This window comes from Bidens hawaiensis, unplaced genomic scaffold (assembly GCF_021521415.1).
Source record: "Bidens hawaiensis isolate Kalapana, Puna unplaced genomic scaffold, B.hawaiensis_p1.1 tig00014404_1, whole genome shotgun sequence".
Lineage (NCBI taxonomy): Eukaryota > Viridiplantae > Streptophyta > Magnoliopsida > Asterales > Asteraceae > Bidens > Bidens hawaiensis.
In genome coordinates, this window is record NW_027492246.1 from 154,638 (window position 1) to 175,652 (window position 21,015).

At 32.2% G+C, this 21,015-nt stretch overlaps 1 protein-coding gene across 1 annotated transcript; it reads left to right on the forward strand.

Annotated features, from left to right (window-relative positions):
- The first annotated feature begins 2,984 nt into the window (after positions 1-2,984).
- On the forward strand, positions 2,985-12,037 carry LOC143546599 (lipoxygenase 2, chloroplastic-like). The gene is made up of 8 exons (XM_077038234.1): positions 2,985-3,149; positions 4,580-4,842; positions 8,307-8,531; positions 8,794-9,139; positions 9,600-9,691; positions 9,768-9,878; positions 10,197-10,498; positions 10,992-12,037. Exons 1-8 carry the CDS (start codon positions 3,005-3,007, stop codon positions 12,016-12,018), a joined length of 2,511 nt encoding a protein of 836 aa, XP_076894349.1. The 5' UTR covers positions 2,985-3,004; the 3' UTR covers positions 12,019-12,037.
- Positions 12,038-21,015: the final 8,978 nt, after the last annotated feature.

Sequence of the window (21,015 nt, forward strand, 5' to 3'; positions counted from 1 at the left end):
AGAACATAAATAGCAATTCGGACACGTTTACCTATAAATAAGGCAAATACTCAAATACATGTCTTTGTTAATAAAAGTAAGAGGTAAAACGGGTTGAGAATAGCTAGACTTTATTATTAGTTTAAAAAACTAATTTTCTAAATTGTATTATATGATTTAGAAAATTGTTAGTATTATATTATTTATTAATTTTCTAAATCGGAAGGTTATTGTGGTTCTGTAACATAATCAGTTTGGAGTTGCATATTATTGAGTCAAATATTGATTAAAGTAAATATTTTTTTACATGTCTCAAAGAAAATCCCAACTTCAAAACCAAAATAATCAAATAAATTTGGCATGATTAAAATTTTCAAATATCACCTAACTATTTATGTAAAGTGAAAAGTTATCAAAAATGTCGAAAGAGTTAAATACAAATATTGTTATTCAATAGTTTTTCTATTAAAATATAACTTTAAAGAATATGAAAAGTTATAAATATTTATTATTGTTTTAATTATAAATTAGGAGCTTAAAATTTGAATAATAATGATGTCACTTGGCACAAAAATAGGACGGCATAACTATTGCTTTTGTTTATAATACTATATTAAGAATGTGTAATTTTATTTGTAGCTTTATACTCAATACTAAAATTAATAGTTTCATTTTTTTTTGTTTCAACTCTAGATAATGGAACGCATAACTAATCATATGTTAAAATAGGTTGTTTTAAAAACAAACAAACCGTCTAAAGCGATTGGTCTTACTTTTTATTAATCTTCATTGCAAAATAAACGTAAAGTTAAAATTTCCTTCTTTGAAATTTAAAATTAATTATTTTATCTAAATCAACATGAAAATTCGTTCCCTATAAAAGCTTAATATTAATAACTAATACAATATATTTATATAAAATAAATAATATATTTATGTTGGTATTAAATTTTAATACCTAGAAATAATTATTAAAAAAGAAAATAATAGATTAAAAAGAAAAAATAATAAAATATAAAACTACTAATAATAAAAGGAAATATATATTTAATATGAGATATAAGTGGGAAAATTTTGTAAAGATCACTCATGTGCAATGACATACGACATTAAGAAACCCGTGTAGAACACGGTTTGAATAAATAAATTTATTTAAAAAATAACACAATGTGTACGAAAATATGTTCAAAAGATATAAAGATATAATATATAGTAGAATAAATCACACATTACATAATATGAAAATAAAAAGTTGTTGAAAATTCGTAACTCTTTAAATATTTTTGTATAAAATATTTGTAATTTTAACATCCATATCAAAATTAGTAGTTTCACTTTTATTTACAATAAAATACATAACTTATCATGCGTTAAAGCATGTTGTCTAAAAAATAAAAATCAACCATTTATATAGTGATTGACGTTAGCTTTTATTAATTTTCATTGCAAAACAAACGCAAAGTGAAAATTCCTTCTTTGAAATTTGAAAATTCATTATTTTATCTAAATCAACGTGAAAAATCATACTTGTAAATGTTTAACATTAATAACTAATACAATATATTTATATAAAACTAAATAATATATTATGTTGGTATTAATTTTTTTAAATCAAAAACTAATTATTAAAAAGAGAAAATAATAGATTAAAAAGAAAAAAATTAAATATAAAACTATTAATAAAAAAGAAAATTTATTTAACAAGAGAGAGAAGTGGAAAAATTTTGTAAAAATCTATTTTGTGTAATGTCATGCGAGGGTTAGGTTCAAATAAAAAGTTTTATTTTTCTTATAAGGCTAGGAAGGAAGGTATTTTAGTCTAACACTTTAATATCAAAACCCACTTACTTTAACCACAAAACCCACTTACATTAATTTCAAAAACCCACTTACATAAAACCCACTTACATTTTACTCATCTCCTACAACCACCACCACTCCACCGCCCACCACAACCACAACCGTCACCCACCGCCACCATCTCGCCGGAAAAGTCTGAAAAAACACAATGGAAAACACTATGAAAAACACAATGAAAAAAAACACTATAAAAAAACACAATGATAAAAACACAATTATATAACACAATGTAAAAAATACAATAGAAAAAACACAATGAAAAATAATATTGTATAACACAATTTTGTAAAACACAATTTGGTAAAACACAATTTGTAAAAACCCACTAATTTTTTTTAATTTTTATATTACAATATGGTACTCATATAAAAGATAAAAAGACACTCGTTATTATGGTGAATTTGTTTTTCAATAGTAACGCCGTAAAAAAAGTTATGGACGTTTTAAAATGATGGGGGAGTTTGACATGTGCCTTGCATGTGGAGAGAGAAAGTCAACAAATGTGTTATTCCTTTTATGTCATTTACCTTGTGTTCACACTTGATTTTCACCTAAACTAATCTCAACTCTCCATATTCAAAATCAATGAACAAGATTACTTCTTATCTTTCCTATAAAAACTATACTTTCTATTATAACCTAACCATGCAATATTAATTAAGAGATCTTTCTTTATTATATAGTATAAATTAAAATGATAAACTATTCAATCAGGTTGAACCTTCGATGCAACCCAATTCTAAATGGTTGTGTCCAATTTTTATACCCAAGCTGATATAAGTTAAAAACCAACATTCTTAGAAATTGATAAAGCTAAAGCGAAAGTTAACGTTGCAAAATAGGTAAGTCCTGAACCTTATATTAAAACAAGATATTTTAAGTTGACCTTAAACATGCGTGTTGAAAATAAACCAATAAAGCTTCCTACTTATTTAATATAAATTTAATTTTCTTACACAAGAATATTATTTGTATGCATGAAACTTTCCTTATAAATAAACCAATAGAGCTTCCTACTTATTATACAAACTACAAGCCAACCACACTACGTCAAACTATTAACTACCATCACTTTGTGCGACATTAATCACCGGTCCGCCGCGTCACCATCGTCACATCACCACTATACACCCCGCTAACATAATAACCCGATCTCTAGGCGACGATGAAAGGTGTCATTACTGTTCTACCAACCATTACGAGTGCACTTGCCCAAGTGACTGTGGGTATTGTAGGAAGTGTTGCCGATGGTGTTATTGGTCTTTTAGGGAAGTCATTTCTCATGGAGTTCGTTTCTAATGATCTTGATTGTAAGTAAATTTTCTCGCGGTATAACATAATTATAAATTAGTATAATTGAGAACTTTGGTGCACAAAAGCTTTTTAGGGTTATGACTTTGACTATTTATGTATTTACTTTCAATATTTATTCAAATTGTTGAGTTGGTTTGATGGTTGATGAAGTGTTCCATAGTTCTTGATATACCAACTAGCCCAAGTTCAAGTCCACACATAGGGCCGTCCAAACCGCTCGACACTCGAACTCGATCTCCGCTCGCTCGGAAATTGCTCACTCGTTTTTTCGCTCGATTGTAAAGGAGCCGCTCTTCTCGGTTCGGTTTGTAAACGAGCCAAGCAACGAGCAAAGGTTTCCTCGGTTCGGTTCAAATATTTTTAATTTATTTTATATATAATTATATATGAATAAATATATAAATATGCAGACAACACACATAAAATATAAGCATACAAATTTTTAATATCTTTTATATTTTTTCCTATTCCTTCAATTTTATAATTTTATTAGTTCGATTCAAGTTTTCAGAATACTAAAAGTTTGTTTACATGCTCATTATATCTCACTTAGAACTTCTTTCTCCTAAAAATTTATCACTAATTATATGTTTGTTTAAAAACTACTAATTTGTTTACAAAATATGTTATTTACAGTCTTCAAACTTGTTTCTAATTGAAAATTTTAAAGTGAAAAATAAATAAAAAATGCTCGAAATCGCTCGATGCTCGATTGAAAAATGCTCAGTTCGATTTTGACTTGTTTCGTCTTTTGCTCGGTTTGAATTTTAGCCGTTCAGTTGTAAACGAGCCAAGCAACGAGCAAGCCTTCGCTCGGTTCGGCTCGGCTCGTGAACAGTCCTACCACACTATAGCATCTTTTTTTTTTGGATTTTTTTGTTATAGTTTTTATTTGTTTATTTCTTTAAATATGACAAAATTATTTTTCAGGTTTAGTTCTTGTACATGTAATGAACTTAATTGATACTGATAGAATTCACACGGAGTCATCGTAACGCCAACATTTTTGTTTTAATAATGATAGCTTGACAGAACTATTTTTTGGGTTTAGTTCTGAAACGTAACAAACATAGCTGGTAGCCTGATACTGACCAAACACAAGTGTTTTACCGACCGAATAAGCCTTTTTTTAAATATGTAAAATTTTTGTGTCATATACTATATGAGTATCACTACTATTCTTGGTGTTTACTAATTCGTGTTTTGGGTTTAATGTATGTACGGGTACGAACCTAGCTAATAGCAACATAATCTGTGTCCATCGCCGCAACGCGGCGGATTACTCCCTAGTTACATAAACAAACAATTTTAGTTTAAACTATGATAACCTATAACTATTTGAATAACCATCAAATAGTTTGATGCAACAATCTGTATTAAGTTGGTTAACTTGCTTTTACTTAATTGTCTTCTACTTTGTTTGAAGCATTGGGAAAAGCGAAGGAGACGATTAAGGCGTATGTAAGTCACGGCGGGTTATTGGATGGAAGTAAATACAAATTTGAATTCGAGTTTGATGTTCCTAGCAACTTTGGGGATATAGGTGCGGTATTGGTAGAGAATTTGCTTCATAAAGAGGTGTATGTCAAGGATATTGTTTTTGATGATGGAAGTGTGATCTTTCCTTGCGAATCTTGGATTCACTCTAAGCATGATAATCCAGATAAACGAATCTTTTTCACAGACAAGGTTAGTTATATATTAAAACTCAAGTCCCAATCGATAAATAAACATGAACTAAATAAATAACTCTTGTTTATATTAATCAGAAAATCTAACTCAAAAACTGATTACAACTCTCAAACCTAATTCGGTTTAACTCTTGATGAACTCTAATTTGGTTGCATCTAGATGAACCCAAACTCGGTTACATCTTGTGTGAGTCTCTAGATGAACCCTAGCTCGGTTGCATCTCACACATTCTCTAATGTCTAAACATAACTTGGTTTAAATAAACTAACCTAATGTGCTAACCCAAAATATTACCAATTATAATAACAAAACAATTAGGAAGCATAACCAACAATAACCAACTTGTCATAATTAGTCCCTCAAGTTCACAGATTTGTGACTTGCAGTCCAAAATTACGTCCAACAAAAACAAGTTATTTACGTTTTATGTTTAGTTAAACATGATAAGACCATCCATAACGACAAACCTTTAAAAATCGTCACATCAGCGTCATATCAGATTCCAAATTTTTCTAAAGAAACCTTCACTTTCTCCAACATCAAACTCTAAAAACCCGTTAAAAAGAATTAAAATTATATCTTTGTACGTGTGTGTATAAAATATGTACATATATATGCGATGCGATAGAGGGTAGCCACCCCAATGCCTTCCGCCCTGTAGTCTGCAACCATGGACTTGGTGCCCATAATGAAGTCTGGCTGCTTAAAGTCCATTGCAATTCACCTAAATTCAGACCTTGGGTATTTCACCCTATTGTGAGTGCTGTTAAGAGAAAAGAGTAGAAATTGTGTGACGCTACCAGCCTAAGCTGGGCCATGCGGGTCACGGACTCACGGAATCCTTTTCCATTTATTGTTTTTTTTTTCTTTTTTAATTCTTTTTTCAAAGACGGTGAAGACGGAGAATGGTGGTGGTGGCTGCTCGAATAAGAAAGAGAGAGAATATGTTTGATTTTTTTAGTGTTTGTGTTATAGTTTTTTTTTGTTTTTTTATTTGATTTATTTTAAAGAATAAATAACAATAAAAATTTAATTAAAAATATAAATATAAATCAAACTAACAAAAATAAAAAATGATGGAGAATGAACCACACTCCATAGAAAAAATATATTGAGTGATGGGGTTGAGTAATGAAGAAAAAGCTGATGTTGCGAATAATGAAGAATAATGATAATTAACCATACCGCATAGCTTAACTTGATAATATGGTCCATGTTCATTGTAACTATGGTCCATGCTCGTATATTTTTAACCTATCCTTTATCCTTATAAATATGGTCCATGCTATAAATTACACTTTTATGTGTCATTATGTCACATGGTCATTTCGGCCCCTTCAACCCAAAACACATTCATGTATATAAGAAATATTATATAACAAGAACCCACTAAAATCATCTATACATGAAGGTAGCTTTTCGAGAGTAAATATATGTGGAATATAATGAGAAAATATTGAAACTACAAAAAAGAGGCATTAGAAATGATATAAATTATAGCAAAGAATATGGATAGTAGGTGAATTATTTATTAGACATAAAGTTATGTTAGTAAATACAAAATTATACTGAAAATGAGTTATGGCAAATATGATTAGTTTTATGTAAATTAGATTTTTGGATACTTCAATTTGTAATGTTGTGAATACCATTAACGTGCCATAAGAAAAGTATGTACGAAGAGTTTTTTTTTTCATATCCGAATAAACTAATAATATTTAGAAACAAGAATTTATATTATGTATATTCATTAAGTATCGGTTTGTAATAAATCTTGTATCAAAATACAGAAAAAAAAGAAGAAAAAAAAGATCATGACATTAATTGACATTATGCACAAATTCAACGGGTGTCTATTTTGATAAATTGTTTGTCAAACACTCAAACCAAAAGCAAAATTTTAGCTATACCTCTCAAAGCAATTATAAAATGTCAAGTCAATAGCACGAAGTACTGCTATTTTATATTAGAAAAAAGGAAAAACGTGAGATGAATATTTATATAACAAATGAAAATTGAACATTTGGCATAGTATTAAAACAAATAGTTTCTTAATTAATTCATTAAGTATTTAAATACAACGTCAAATTTAAAATCTTTTGAATATTATACTGTTATTTTTATTAAAGAAATATTTTTTTTATAACTTCTAGTCATTTAACACTTCTTTATTTATTTTCAAATTTGATTTTTTCTAATAACTTTTAATAGCTTTGGATTGAATTTGGGACTACATATGCATATCTTATTTAAGTCACAACATAACAAAACTTGTGTTACTTATTGAAACAAATGTCACATAATAGTGTAATACAATACAAGTAGTTGTACTTGTATTGAATCATCTTAAGATATAGAGATGATCTTAATTCGCTATCTATAATGTAATGTTTTAAGGGACGAGAAATGAAGATAATTGAGCGATAAGATTTGATAGGAGGAAAAGTTTAGTAGTGATATTGATCAGAGAGGTATCGATTGATGAGAAATGAGTTGACGAACGACCCCCATCCCCACCTACCCTAAACGCCAAACTATCAACTTTTCTAAAAACATTAATGATAGGGCCCGGATTTGTACGTAGACAGTTCGGTCTAGTTTGGTGGAATGAATGGTTTAGTAATTTATTTTTCTTGCAATCGTTTCAAATTGTTTTTTGAAAGAGTTTCTTGTCAACTCTTTTAGTATTTTCCAATTACATTTAATCTATTTTATATTTAAAATATCTAATTCTACTAATTTAATTTTTTGTCTTAAGGAAACATTTCATTTAGATTTTGAATTACATCAAACCTAATTAATTTAATTGAGTTATTGAATCCGAACATCAGTTCAACCAATCGGGTCGGGTCAAACGATTAATTCACTACCTGATTGGTTCTACAATTTAAAAACAATTCAAAATTTAGAAGAATTTAGTAACTTTAATATTAACTATATCACAAAATATATTACAATCTATTCACAAAAAAAAAAATTAATAATAAATCTTACATCTTATCTTATCTTACAATGTTAATAAAAGAAAATGTTGAAGCTTAGGTGTCAAGCCTACATTTCTCCTAATTTCTAATCTATCATCTCATTCATTCTAGCTATCTATGGGTTATGTGTTAAAATCATTTTGTCAAGCGGGTTATAACATAGTGTGGATTTTTATAACACAGTGTCATTTTCATACCTGAAGTTTGACCAACTACACAACTATAGAACATTTTTTAAATTTCTTGCAAATCCACACCGGACGTTTCCAAAACCATGCTAGTTTAGTAATTTTTGTAAATCCATTTGTTTTTCCTTTAAGTCTACATTAAATTAATTCATAAGTATTTTGAGAATTACAATTGAAATGAAAGACCTTTTTTATTTTTATCGTTTAATAAATCTCGTGTAATATAAGAGTTCAAAAGCTAGTAAATAAATAAAATAAAATCTAATCAGTATGCGATTGATGATAACAGACATATTTACCATCTCAAACGCCTGTGGGGCTAAAGTCTTTAAGAGAGAAAGATCTCGAGTCTCTTCGAGGCAATGGTGAAGGAGAACGCAAAGCGTTTGAAAGGATTTATGATTACGATACGTATAATGACATTGGTAATCCTGAGTCTGACCCAGATTTGTCTCGGCCTGTGCTCGGAGGCAAGATTCATCCTTACCCTCGACGTTGCCGCACTGGACGCAAAGTGACTCTACAGGTAGCATCATCTTTAAGTTTGTTTGTTATTCGATTTTATCCTTATAAGATGAATATAATAATAATTATGAATGTTTTATCATCGTTATTTTTAGTTTTTAAAATAACTCCAAGATCAGCTAATATAATTCTTAAAAAATTGAGTTTTACAACATAAAAATTTGTCAACTGCTTTAATGTAATCGCTACTTTTCAATCTTATATTAAATAAAATTAAATATTGATATATCATCATTTTAGTATGCAACAAGTTATACTTTCGTAAAATTTCAGAACCCTGGACGGAGTCAAGGACATTACTCCCATTTTACGTGCCGAGAGACGAAGATTTTTCCGAGATAAAACAAGTAACATTTGAAGCAACATCATTGTATTCGGTACTGAATGGAGTTATACCGACGTTAGAGTCCATATTAACAGACCCGGACAAGGGTTTTTCATCATTTAGAGACATTGCGTCACTTTATGAAGAAGGTGTTGATATGCTTCAATCTGATGATAATAATGGACTATTAAGTGCTCTACCAAGACTTATCAAATCAATTGCCAACACAAAGAAAAGTGTGTTGCAGTTCGAAATCCCTCGAATGAACGACAGTAAGCAAGCTATCTTTACAAACTGTGTGCATGTAACGAACCAAACTAGACCTTGTTCATGCTCGTCCGCTAAGTTTTTATTGGACAAACGAGCGGTTTAATTACAAACAACTTACTGAATGGAATTTCTTGTCCGTGTTCATTGATTAAAGAAAATGAACTTGCTCATGAACTGTTCACGAACACAAATGAACAACCACAAATGTTAAATCTACTTATAAATTATATCACATAGTACTCATATATATTTTTGTTTAAATATATATGATAAGATAGTGTCCTTACTATTAAGTATTATATCTTAGGGATGCAATATAATAATTATAAATGTTAACTAATCAAATAATATTTCTTAATTATGGCATTGACAACTACAGTAAACTTTAACTTATATATTATATCACATTATATTTCTTAATTAAGTGATAATGAACTCGCATGTTAACTGTTGTAATTACAGGAGATTCATTTTCATGGTTTCGCGATGAGGAATTTTGCCGACAAACAATTGCTGGTCTCAATCCGTATAGCATAAAAATTGGTCACGGTATGGTACAAAAACTTCTTGTGAGCATTATTATGACATTGGAGGATCGTGAAGTTAATGTTTTGTGATCAAAATATGTAGGAATGGCCATTGATGAGCAAATTAGACTCTAAAGTTTACGGACCAGCTGAGTCAGTAATTACTAAAGAGATTGTGGAGCAAGAGATAAAAGGATTTATGACTCTAGAGGAGGTAATATAAAAGCAAAATAACGGTGAAATCGCGTTATATCATTTATGAAATAGTTTGAAAGAACTAACTGTATCGGTGAAAAATATGTTTTTCGTGTATTGAATAGTTGAAACATATCTTTATATATAGAGAGATTAAAACGATAAGGATAATATATAACAAAATGTTAGTAACTATTCTAATATTCATACTTGAGATAGAATAATGATTTTATAACAAATTCAAAAATAAATTCTAAATAAAATAATAGTTGTAATAGACAACATACTTGACTAACTTTTATATATTTAAACTTTTTACTTTTGTTCTTGTAAAAAGGCATTGGAACAAAAGAAACTCATCTTGTTGGATTACCATGATGCCTTCTTGCCTTATGTGAACAAAGTAAGGGAGCTTGAAGGGACAACTCTCTATGGTTCAAGAACTTTGATGTTTCTCACACCAACCGGAACATTGAGGCCACTAGCCATTGAGTTAACTCGCCCACCAAACAACGGGAAGCCACAATGGAAGCGTGTATACACACCATGTTGGGATGCTACGGGTGCGTGGCTATGGAAGCTAGCCAAGGCTCATGTTCTTGCCCATGATTCTGGTCATCACCAGCTTATTAGCCATTGGTAGCTTACCTTTCTTTGCTCCATATTATTTATATATACTAATCTTTATGCTTTGTATTTTCTTTTCTAATATTTCTTGGTGGTTTAGAGATATGATTAGTATTTCTAGACTTTCTTAAAATTTTGTTTTACAAATAGACACGTCGCCACACCTATGTGAGAACTTAAGAGAAATTTGACAATGCTTTTTTGAATTTTCCTGTTGTGGTGAGCGAACTCAAGCTGATTACAAGATATATTGTTCGCTAAAGTTTGCTGATCAAACGAGAAAATCCCAGTTTTTGTACTTATTATCCTAGTTTGCTTATCATGCTAACGAACTTAAAAAAACATCGTTAGATTTTCCTTAAGTTCGCTTGTAGATGTAGCAAACTTTCTATTTGTACAATAACTTTCAATAGAACAAAAAAAATGCTTGAAAGTTTCCTCATAATGCTTAACCACCTAAACAACCAAAATGTTCTTATATTTTATTTTGTGAATGCATTTGTAGGTTAAGAACTCATGGTGTCACCGAACCTTACATAATAGCTACCAACCGTCACCTTAGCAAAATGCACCCTATACAAAGATTATTATGTCCTCATCTTAGATACACAATGGAAATCAATGCCCTAGCTCGATTAGCCCTCATTAACGCGGGCGGTACTATTGAGACATCTTTCTCTCTAAAAAAATATTCGATGCAGTTTTCCTCTGATGTATATGCTCAACAATGGCGGTTTGATCACGAGGCACTTCCAGCTGACTTGATTAATAGGGGAATGGCCGTGGAAGATGAGAATGCGCCACATGGCTTAAAACTAACAATTGGAGACTACCCATTTGCCAATGATGGTCTTCTTCTTTGGGATGCCATTACACAATGGGCTACTACATACATCAACTACTATTACCCGCAACCAAACCTTGTAGAATCCGATACAGAACTTCAAGCATGGTGGACCGAAATCCGAACTGTTGGTCATGCGAACAAAAAAGATGAACCATGGTGGCCACAACTTAAAACACAAAAAGATCTTATCAAAATTGTCACAACAATAATGTGGGTGGCTTCTGGCCACCATTCAGCGGTCAACTTTGGTCAATATGATTTCGCGGGTTACTTCCCAAACCGACCAACTATTGCAAGAACTAAAATGCCTGATGAAGATCCAACTGATGAAGAATGGGAAGCATTTATTAGTAAGCCCGAGGATGCGTTATTGGATTCTTTCCCTACTCAAGTTCAAGCTACCAGAGTCATGTCGGTTTTGAACATTTTATCGAGCCATTCACCGGATGAGGAGTATATTGGTGGAGCCATTGAGCCGGCATGGGCGGCTGATCCAACTGTTAAGGCTGCATTTGAAGAGTTTAGTGGTGGGTTGAAAGAGGTTGAAGGTATCATAGACTCAAGGAACCAAGATCCTAATTTAAGGAACAGAAGTGGGGCAGGGTTGCTGCCATATCAACTTCTCAAACCGTTTTCTGAGCCTGGTGTGACAGGAAAGGGTGTTCCATATAGCATATCTATCTAGTTATCTACAAGTTTAATTCACGTTTGACATTGGTTGAGGTAATTAATGTGATAAATTGATAATTATGTCTTAATTGATCCATGTATTAATCTATTGTTGGTTTGTATTAATAAATGTAATTTGTTAAGTTGGATGTTGAAATAAATAAACTAATTACTAAGCATACATCATGTGTTGTCAAAATAGCTCACTCTTGGGCATTTTACAAACATCATTTGACGTTTTGTCAGCTTTTCTACTTTTTGCAAAAATGGGATGTAGTCATAATTTTCCTCATAATTCTGCAGCAATCATTACTAAATCATTTTTTTATTGCATTTTTAATTTTTTAATTAAAACTAACAAATAATATTTCATTAAATAAATAAACATTACACTAATATAAAAAATTGCTCGGCTCCCTCGTCTTCGTCTTCATTAGCACGGTCGCCGTTGTCCTTGTCTTCATCTTCATTAGCACTGTTGTCGTCATCTCCGTCTTCATCATCGAACTCGTCTTCGCCTTCATCGTTGCCCTCGTCCTCGACTTCATTTTCACCTGGAAGGCGCCGAAATATCTAAGCATGTTGGACCAAATCTACCATAAGAGAGTTATGTATTTCTTTTGAATGCACAAAATATGTGTTTTCTAGTCTTTGCTCCAAAGTTGCCGGAGTTGGTGGTGGATCATTGACTGGTATATAAGCTGGACATATTTTTTGACTGTCATCTTCGATGATCATGTTATGCAATATGATGCACGTATACATAGCGCTTTTCATTCTTTCCAACGACTATAGATGACATGTATTTTTAACAAAATGTCGACGTTGTTGAAGAACCCCGAAACAGCTCTCGATGTCCTTTCGCGAAGACTATTGCATTTTTTAAAAATAATATCTTTTTTTCATTTATCGGTTCTCTAAACGTTTTCACTATAATCGCATATTCTGGATATATCCCATCACCCAAATAGTTACCGTGTCGGTAGTGGTTATCGTTAGCCCTAAACGAAGCTATGAGAATGGTATTGGAGATGTAACCCTCCATCACAGGCGACTGTTCTAAGACGTTTATGCCATTGTTGGAGCCAGTGACACCAACGAGCGTTGACTAAATCTAAAGGTCGTATGAAGCAATTGCCTAAAGACTGACCGTTGGTCCTTTTTATCACCTTGTGTGTATTGACCTCGCCATACGGTTGGACAGTTAGCTCATTCCCAGTGCATACAATCTATACTCCCGATCATGCCGGGTAAACCATGCACCTTGCATGCGCCTCGTAAATTTATTCTAGATCTTTACAATTTGGCATTCTTAGATAATGTGGAGCATACATGTTTATTATTCCTATATAAAATAATTGATTAAAATCAATTTAGAAAAAAACTACAAGAGATATATACGTTTTTTGTCGGCCATCTTTAAGTACTCGTCGTTGATGTCGGTCGTGTTTCCATAGACGAGCCTGCATATAGCTGAGGTAACCTTTTGGATTGCGGTGAATCCTAGTGTCCCTCGACCGTCCGGCTTTTGCTTGAAGTAATCAAACTCAAGCTTCAAATCTTTGTCAATGTGCAAAAACAAACGTTTAGACATCCGAAATCAACGCCTAAAAGTCTTTGGGTTCTTGTATCTCAATGACTCATCGAAGTAATCTTCCATCAAACGAGCGTTCGTATGCAAACGGTCTCGTTCAATATATGCTCTTTTCTTAACTGGCGGTAGAGGAGAACGAAGAGAACTCATATAATTTGTCATGAGCAAACTGCACTCGTAATCGCCTCTTCCTCCGCGTCGTTATCGGCTTGTTGGTCGTTGCAAAAAAAATGGTTGTATATTGCAGTGGGAGAATCCGTAGATTTGATTTTGTAGAGAGTTGGTTATGTATAGAGTTTGCGAAATATGAGTTTTGATTGAAGAGTAGATAAATTATACAGGAAACGAATTTGTTTCTTTTTTAATATAGTCGTTGGTTTCAACGGTCAAATACTCAAATGCTTCAAAATCCGTGCCATACCAATGTTATGTGCCAAAACGCCTGTCCAAAAAAACCACCCCAAACGCCCGGGGGGGGGGGGGGGGGTGGTGGGGGGATGCCCCCGGCGTTTTGGCCTAAAACGCCGCAAGCATAGGTTGACTACGGACGGTCTAAGGGTCAAAGATTTGAGCGGGAATGGGATGTCTAAAAACTTTGTGGCACTCTTGAAAAAAGATTGAATCTAAACAAGCCGTAACGACTCGGTTCGTTTAGATTAAACCATAAATTTTAAAATGTAATCATAACAATAATAGCGTACCAAAACTAAAAAAGAAAAATGCCAATATTATGCATTTAAAAAAATTTTAAAAACACAAATTTAATTCGTATAATATTATAATCTAATTTATAAATCTATATAAATGATCTTTAAAATTATTTTTGTCTTTATATATCAATATTTTTTAAAATTAATAAATAAAAGAAAAAAGTTTCAAAAACTTAACGACCTTGTCTTGGCGAGCTTTAAACGAGTCGAGCTTGATCTTGATTTATCAGCTCGATAAAGTAAACAAGTCTAACCCGAGAAGCCAACTCGATTAAGTTCGAGCTCGAGCTCGCCCTGACTCGACTTGATTACAGCCCTAAGCAGGATAATACCCTCAAGAATAATTGATATAATGACATGTGTCACACTGTCACCCAACATTCGCTTTTATTATAAGGCTACGTGAGTACGTGTACTGGTTAATGTCCCTTAGAGCATTCAGAGTCTATCCTCTGTTCATATTCAAATGATTATAGTAATTAAAATCAGAGTCTATCCTCTGTTCATATTCAAATGATTATAGTAATTAAAATCACTAAGTATTTTTTTTAATTAAATAGTATTTTTTTATAACGTTAACATTATTTTTTCTCTATCCTTCACTTACAACAATTTAAAAATATATTAAAAAATTACACGACGTGAACAATGCATTATCGAATTTACAAAACCCAATTAGCGTTTTTCACTACTCTACTCACAACCACAAATAACCATATCTTATAATTTTTCGGCACATCATCAATTAATCATCTTTTTTTTAGTTAAAAACATGTGTAATGGGTCCTCTTAATGTCCTTCAGTCATTACACTTCAAAACACATATAGCCTTTACTATAAAAGCGTCCGTACCCTTATAATGCCACAAGGATGGCGTAGAAGCTTTGTCCACCTATATAAATGCCCATGTAATGCCTCATTAGATATTGCCTCATAAGAAGATATGTACAAGACTGAATAAGACCTCAATAACGGCACGTACATGATCAATCAATAAAATGAATGCATGACCTTTTTAGGCAACATGAGCATAGGGAATTAAATTCGTACCCGATTTGTTATAAATTTTGAATGATGGATAAACATGAGTGGGGGAAATTTCACCCTTTCACAAATTCTTAAATGCGTCCGCGGTTTTTATTTACGTATTTGACTGGTTTTAAATAAAAACGGAGTGAAACTATAAATTACGATTTTGAAAAAAGACAAATCGAACCGGCTAGATTGGTTGGTCGACCTGTTCGTTCACATCAACCAAACCAACTAAACTCTTAACTTTAGTTTTGTCAAGAATTAAATTGGAGACAATTAAAATCACGTAACCATGAAACATGACTCTTTAAAAGTTTTATCTACTAGGTCTAAAACGTTGGTATTAAATGGATTATAATTAATAACGGACAGCAGTTAAACATGTTGATGAGTTGTAATATGATTGACGAAAAAACTTATAAATTATGCATTTGATATTTTAAATTTAAGCTTGTTAGCGTGTCAACTAGTTTCTTTACAATCCATTCAAACACGTGTACACGACCCGTATGTTAGGCCGGTCAATTCGTTTACAAAAACTTGTTTAAACCTAACCAAACTTTATAAAATCAATTGCCACCCATATTTGTAAGTTGTAGCCATCTTAGTAGATTTTACATCATAATATAGACAAATGCAATACCCATACGTTACAAACTATTACTAAAACTGATAACAATAGTTAAGTATAACAAAACTGATAACAATAGTTAACTTAACACGTGATTGAACCAAAAAGGAAATCTTATCTTTCATAGCCAACATTTTCTCATTATAAATTGGAAGTTTATTGGAAGTTTATATGTGTTTATATATTGGAAGTTTATTGGCGATGATGGAAATCGGAGGAGCAAAACAGGGTTGTGATTTGAACGGAGTTTCAATGGTGGTGGGGGTGGCGCAGATGAAGAATATGTGCAGTGCACATGGGTTAGTTTATGAATAAAACTTAACATCCGTTAGTTAGTGTAAAGGACTAAAACCGAGCCAAACATACAAATAAAGGATCAAGAGTAAAAGTCATTTTTTAAAAGGACCAATTCCATAATTTAGATAATTCAAAAGGACAAAATTTGTAATTTTTTCTATGAACAAATATAATTTTATATAAAATAAATTAAAAATATTTGAGCTGAAACGAACCAAGCAGACCTCTGCTCATTGCTTGACTCGTTTACAAATCGAACCGAACAGAACAGCTATTGGTGTTGGCAGCTTGTATTCAGGGCTCGATTTGTGCTTCAAATTGGGGTTTCGATGGATGGGGAGGGGTGATGTTTTTGATCGTTGACTAATTACCCATGAGTTGCAGGCTTCCGACAGTCCATGTCGACACCAGAAAAACGGGCAGGTTTAATCCGATCTGCCGTACCTAAGCTAAGTGAGTGATGAGGTTCTCCAACTTCTCCGATAAAGATCGGTCACCACCGCCGACAACCCTCACTGTCTCTTTGGTTTTTCTGGCGATGATGAAAACCCAAATCTGTGACCTCCACAAACACTGATGATGCTGTAGTTTTTCATTTCCCCTTTTTTTTGATTTGAGGGTTTAACAAATAGACTGCTTTCTTTCCTTCCTTTTGAACGAAGATTGCATCTCTATTGCTAATCTATAGATGATGGTTCAAACCATATTGCATTTCTAATGGGATTTGTACTTCATGGTGGTGGTGGTGGGTTGGTGGCAGTGGTGGTGTGAGCCTGTGAGGTGAGTCGGTGATGGTATATAGAAAGAGATTTATATATATATATAAAAGATCCGATACATTAATCCTTTATCGTACATTACGTATGCGAGCAGATAGATCGTTGATTTCAGAAACCATAAATCACAGATACACTCATCTGCCCTCACCGCTCTCCCTCAATCCATCTCCACCACCACCGATCCGCCACTCGCCGACATCAACACACCTCCTTCACCATCACCGGAGTCGACAACGAGGGTCCCAAAACTCTTGAAAAACACGAACGCCGCTCCCCTTGTTTAATAGGTTTTTGCTTAGCTTTTGATAAGAATTGAACTTGAAGTTGAAATTGAAGCCAATTGATCAGTTAATCTTTGAAATCGATTCAATTAATCATCAATTCGAAGCTTCAATCAATCAATTTTGAGTTTTGAATGATGGGTTTTAACCTTGAATGCATCAGGATTTAAGCCTAAACGTTCAAGTTTATTTTCTGAACGTTTTAGATTTTAAACCTGGGAGTTTAAAGGTTTAACCTTGAATGTTTTAGGGTTGAGAATTTGACTTGAACGTTTTGGTGTTTTTAATCTTGAACGTATTTCGTGTACGTAATGTACGTTAAACGATTATTTTATGTTAACTCACCTACACACACACACACACACGATGTGATGGGGCTACAACCCCATTACACCCCTAAAATAAAATTCACACATTTGCTAACATGGCGTCGCATGTTAAAAATTTCTCTATTTTTGTAGTCCTCTAGTATACGTAGTCTTATTCATATGAAGCAAACAAAAGTCAATAAGATATGAATTTATTGAATAACTTTTATACACTTAAATTATTTTTTGAAAATGGGTGCGGCTAACAAGAAGCTAGAAGTCCGAACATAATAAAAATAATGGTACCACTAGGTTAGAGCCCATGTTACACACGGGTGAAAATATAATAAAAATAAAAAATTATTATATGTAATATTTAAATTCAGTTATTTCATATATTAGTTTTAATTTTTGATTTTTTAATAAGTTTTTGATATATTATGCACTATAATTTTAAGTTGAAAACAAAACGTTGATGTTAGATTTATTCTAAAAATAAAATATTCATATTGATATTGTTATATTAAATATTGTGTGTATAAAAATGATATTTATGATAAAATGTTGTCACATATTTAAAAATTAAATTTGCAAAAACTAAAGTTTGGTTGTAAAAGAAAATAAGTAAAAATATATTATATTTTAAAATGAAAAGACAAATGATGAACAATCTTAAATGGCTGTGTTAAAGAGATATAGAAAGACAATGTGATATCGTGAATTATGAAAATATTAACAATTAAGTATAATTTTGGTCATATATTTGAAGAGAAATTACATTTATATATGTTAAGTCAAGAGTTTTAACACAATTATCACTTTAGTAGGATTGGTAAGCACATTTGGTTTGAAACATAAGGTCTTGGGTTCGAAATAGGAAACGATGACATAACATCTTTTGTTTTGTTTTTTTTAGAACGACGACTTTCTTATATTTAGGCTACCGCACTCTCCAAATTTGGAGAGCCCCGATGCCCCACTCTGGCCAAACTATGTTGTCTTAGCCGGGCCCACGCTGGCTTCAGAGTTTGGCTTGTGGGTTCCCCCGGGAAACTTACCGCCGACTGCCACTTGACAGCCGTTGTGCCACCACAAGAGCAAAACTCTCTGGCGTAACACATGGTGGGACGAAAACCCGGGTGGGCTCAGGATTCGAACTGACAACCTTAGCACAAGGCCTAGCTCAAATATATCATTGCCAATATCCACCCAAATATGAGGCAAGTGAGATTCGAACTTGAGTCTCCATTGATAATATAATCAACCTTACCACTAACATCTACTTGACATTATATATGAAGTGCTTAATTAAATGACATAGCAAGATTTTCATTCATAATATAATCAACCTATTTTTTTCTTTTATTATTATTAAAACTAATTTATGTTTTCCAACTACATAATCCAACTAAGCTTAATTATATACGCCTCTTAGTAACAATTGATATTTATTAAATTTATAGTTTTTTTCTTTAAAATTAAGAAAAATATTAAAAGTATTTATTTCGTGCTTTGTTGGATAAACTATTCATTTTATTACATATAATTTTATAAGGTGTCATGCGTCTTTTTTTTAATAAAAGAAAAACATATAAATAATATTTTATTCAGTTAATTTATTAGTTTTACTCTACAAAGTGCAATGTGCCATCTTTAATAATAAGAAAAATCACAGCCTAAGAGGATGCAGAGAACAGGTCACCACCACTCTTTGTCTTAGTACTCTTTTAATAAAAGTAAAGAAGCCTCACCACGTACAAATATTTCACACGTACATATAACTCAGAGTTTATAAAATAACGATTAAGAAAAAGATTTTATATGAAAACTAAAATAATAAAATATGAAATGAAACGCTCGAACCCGGCACGTCTCAACAGTTGGAATTACACTTGCATACATAGTTCTTAAACTTCGAAATAACACGGCGGAAAACTTTTGTTACAACTTGTCTCAAATGACCAAACACAAGTTAAACGCATTCAACATAGCAAAATGTTGGGTCTAAAGGAAAGATTGAAATCTTCTCAATCTTCCCAGAAAATGCTAAGTATGTATGGAACTCGAGCAAACTCAAGCACTCCGAGCAAGGTTTTTACTATCTTGAACAAGATATCTTACCCGAGTAAGGTTATCTTCTAGAATTGTTCTAAGTGTTAGCTTCAAGCAAGCTGCACTTCGTCGAGCACGGTTAGTTTAAGGTTTCTACCGAGCAAACCTTTGATGTATCTAAGCTTAAACCAAGTTCACGAGTAACCTAGTGGGTCGAGCAAGGATGTAATAAAGATGGATCTCAAGTATGCTTGTAGGGAGTTTATGGAATTCATTCTAAGTGTTACTTCGAGCAAAGTCAATCTTGAGTAAGCTAAAGTATCCGAGTATACTAAGTTTCTTCTAATAATCCTTAGTGAAAATTGAAGAGATTCAGTGAAGAACTTGTTTGCTCGTGGGATTGTTCCGAGCAAAGTTTGGAATAATCATGAAGTTTGAAGTCTGCTTGAGAAGAATAATTTCTCTTAAAATTATTCTAAGTAAAGTCTACTTGAAGTAATGTTCCAAGCATACTTAAAATTACAAGGTCTGCTCGAACAAGGAATATGTCTACTCAAAGACCTGTGTTACACCTGTATTTATTTTTAAAATGTTTTATAATGATTAGGGTTTCTAGAAGGAATGCCAGGTTCCTATAAATATAATGACTAGGTCACATTGATAAGATACGTCTTACGACCTTTGATTATTCTCTGACCTAGAATTGACAACCGCACCTGACAGCTTTTCACTTGAAACTTCAAGTTTTCTTTGTATCTTTCTGAATATTTAATAATGGAAATATTTTGAGTTATCTAGTATGTTTTTTCTTTATTGACTTATTATATTTAGCAACTTTCTGTGTGTGGTTGATTTCGTTTGCCACATTCTAGAGGTCTTCACATATTAGTGTTTCGGATTGTTCTTGTCCGATTATTATAATTGTGTCACGAAATCCGGTCCTAACACACAGCGTAACAATTAAAACTATTGGATAACCCTTTATGCTCTACCTGTACTTATTCCATCATGCCAATTTACTTATTCCATGGATAACCCTTTATGCTAGTCCTCAACATGGATAACCCTTTATGCTCTACCTGTACTTATTCCATCATGCCAATTTACTAACCTAATGTGCATACAAAACGTCAGCTACATACTGAGTAAATTCTAGTTTTAACTAACTGACAGTTACTATAATTAAATATAATAATGTCGGTGTGGTGAAGCACAAACATAGCGTAAATGTAACTATCATAGCATAATAACATAACCAACTATTAACTCTGTATAAATTTACGTAATTGCAATTGCCGACACATGCCACAAAGGCATTGCCAATTTATG

Coding starts and splice junctions, on each gene's coding strand:
- LOC143546599 (XM_077038234.1), top strand. CDS start 3,005: ATGAAAGGTGTCATTACTGTTCTACCAACCATTACGAGTGCACTTGCC. Junction 8,532..8,793: donor GTTGCCGCACTGGACGCAAA/GTGACTCTACAG, acceptor GTATGCAACAAG/TTATACTTTCGTAAAATTTC. Junction 9,140..9,599: donor AATCCCTCGAATGAACGACA/GTAAGCAAGCTA, acceptor TTGTAATTACAG/GAGATTCATTTTCATGGTTT.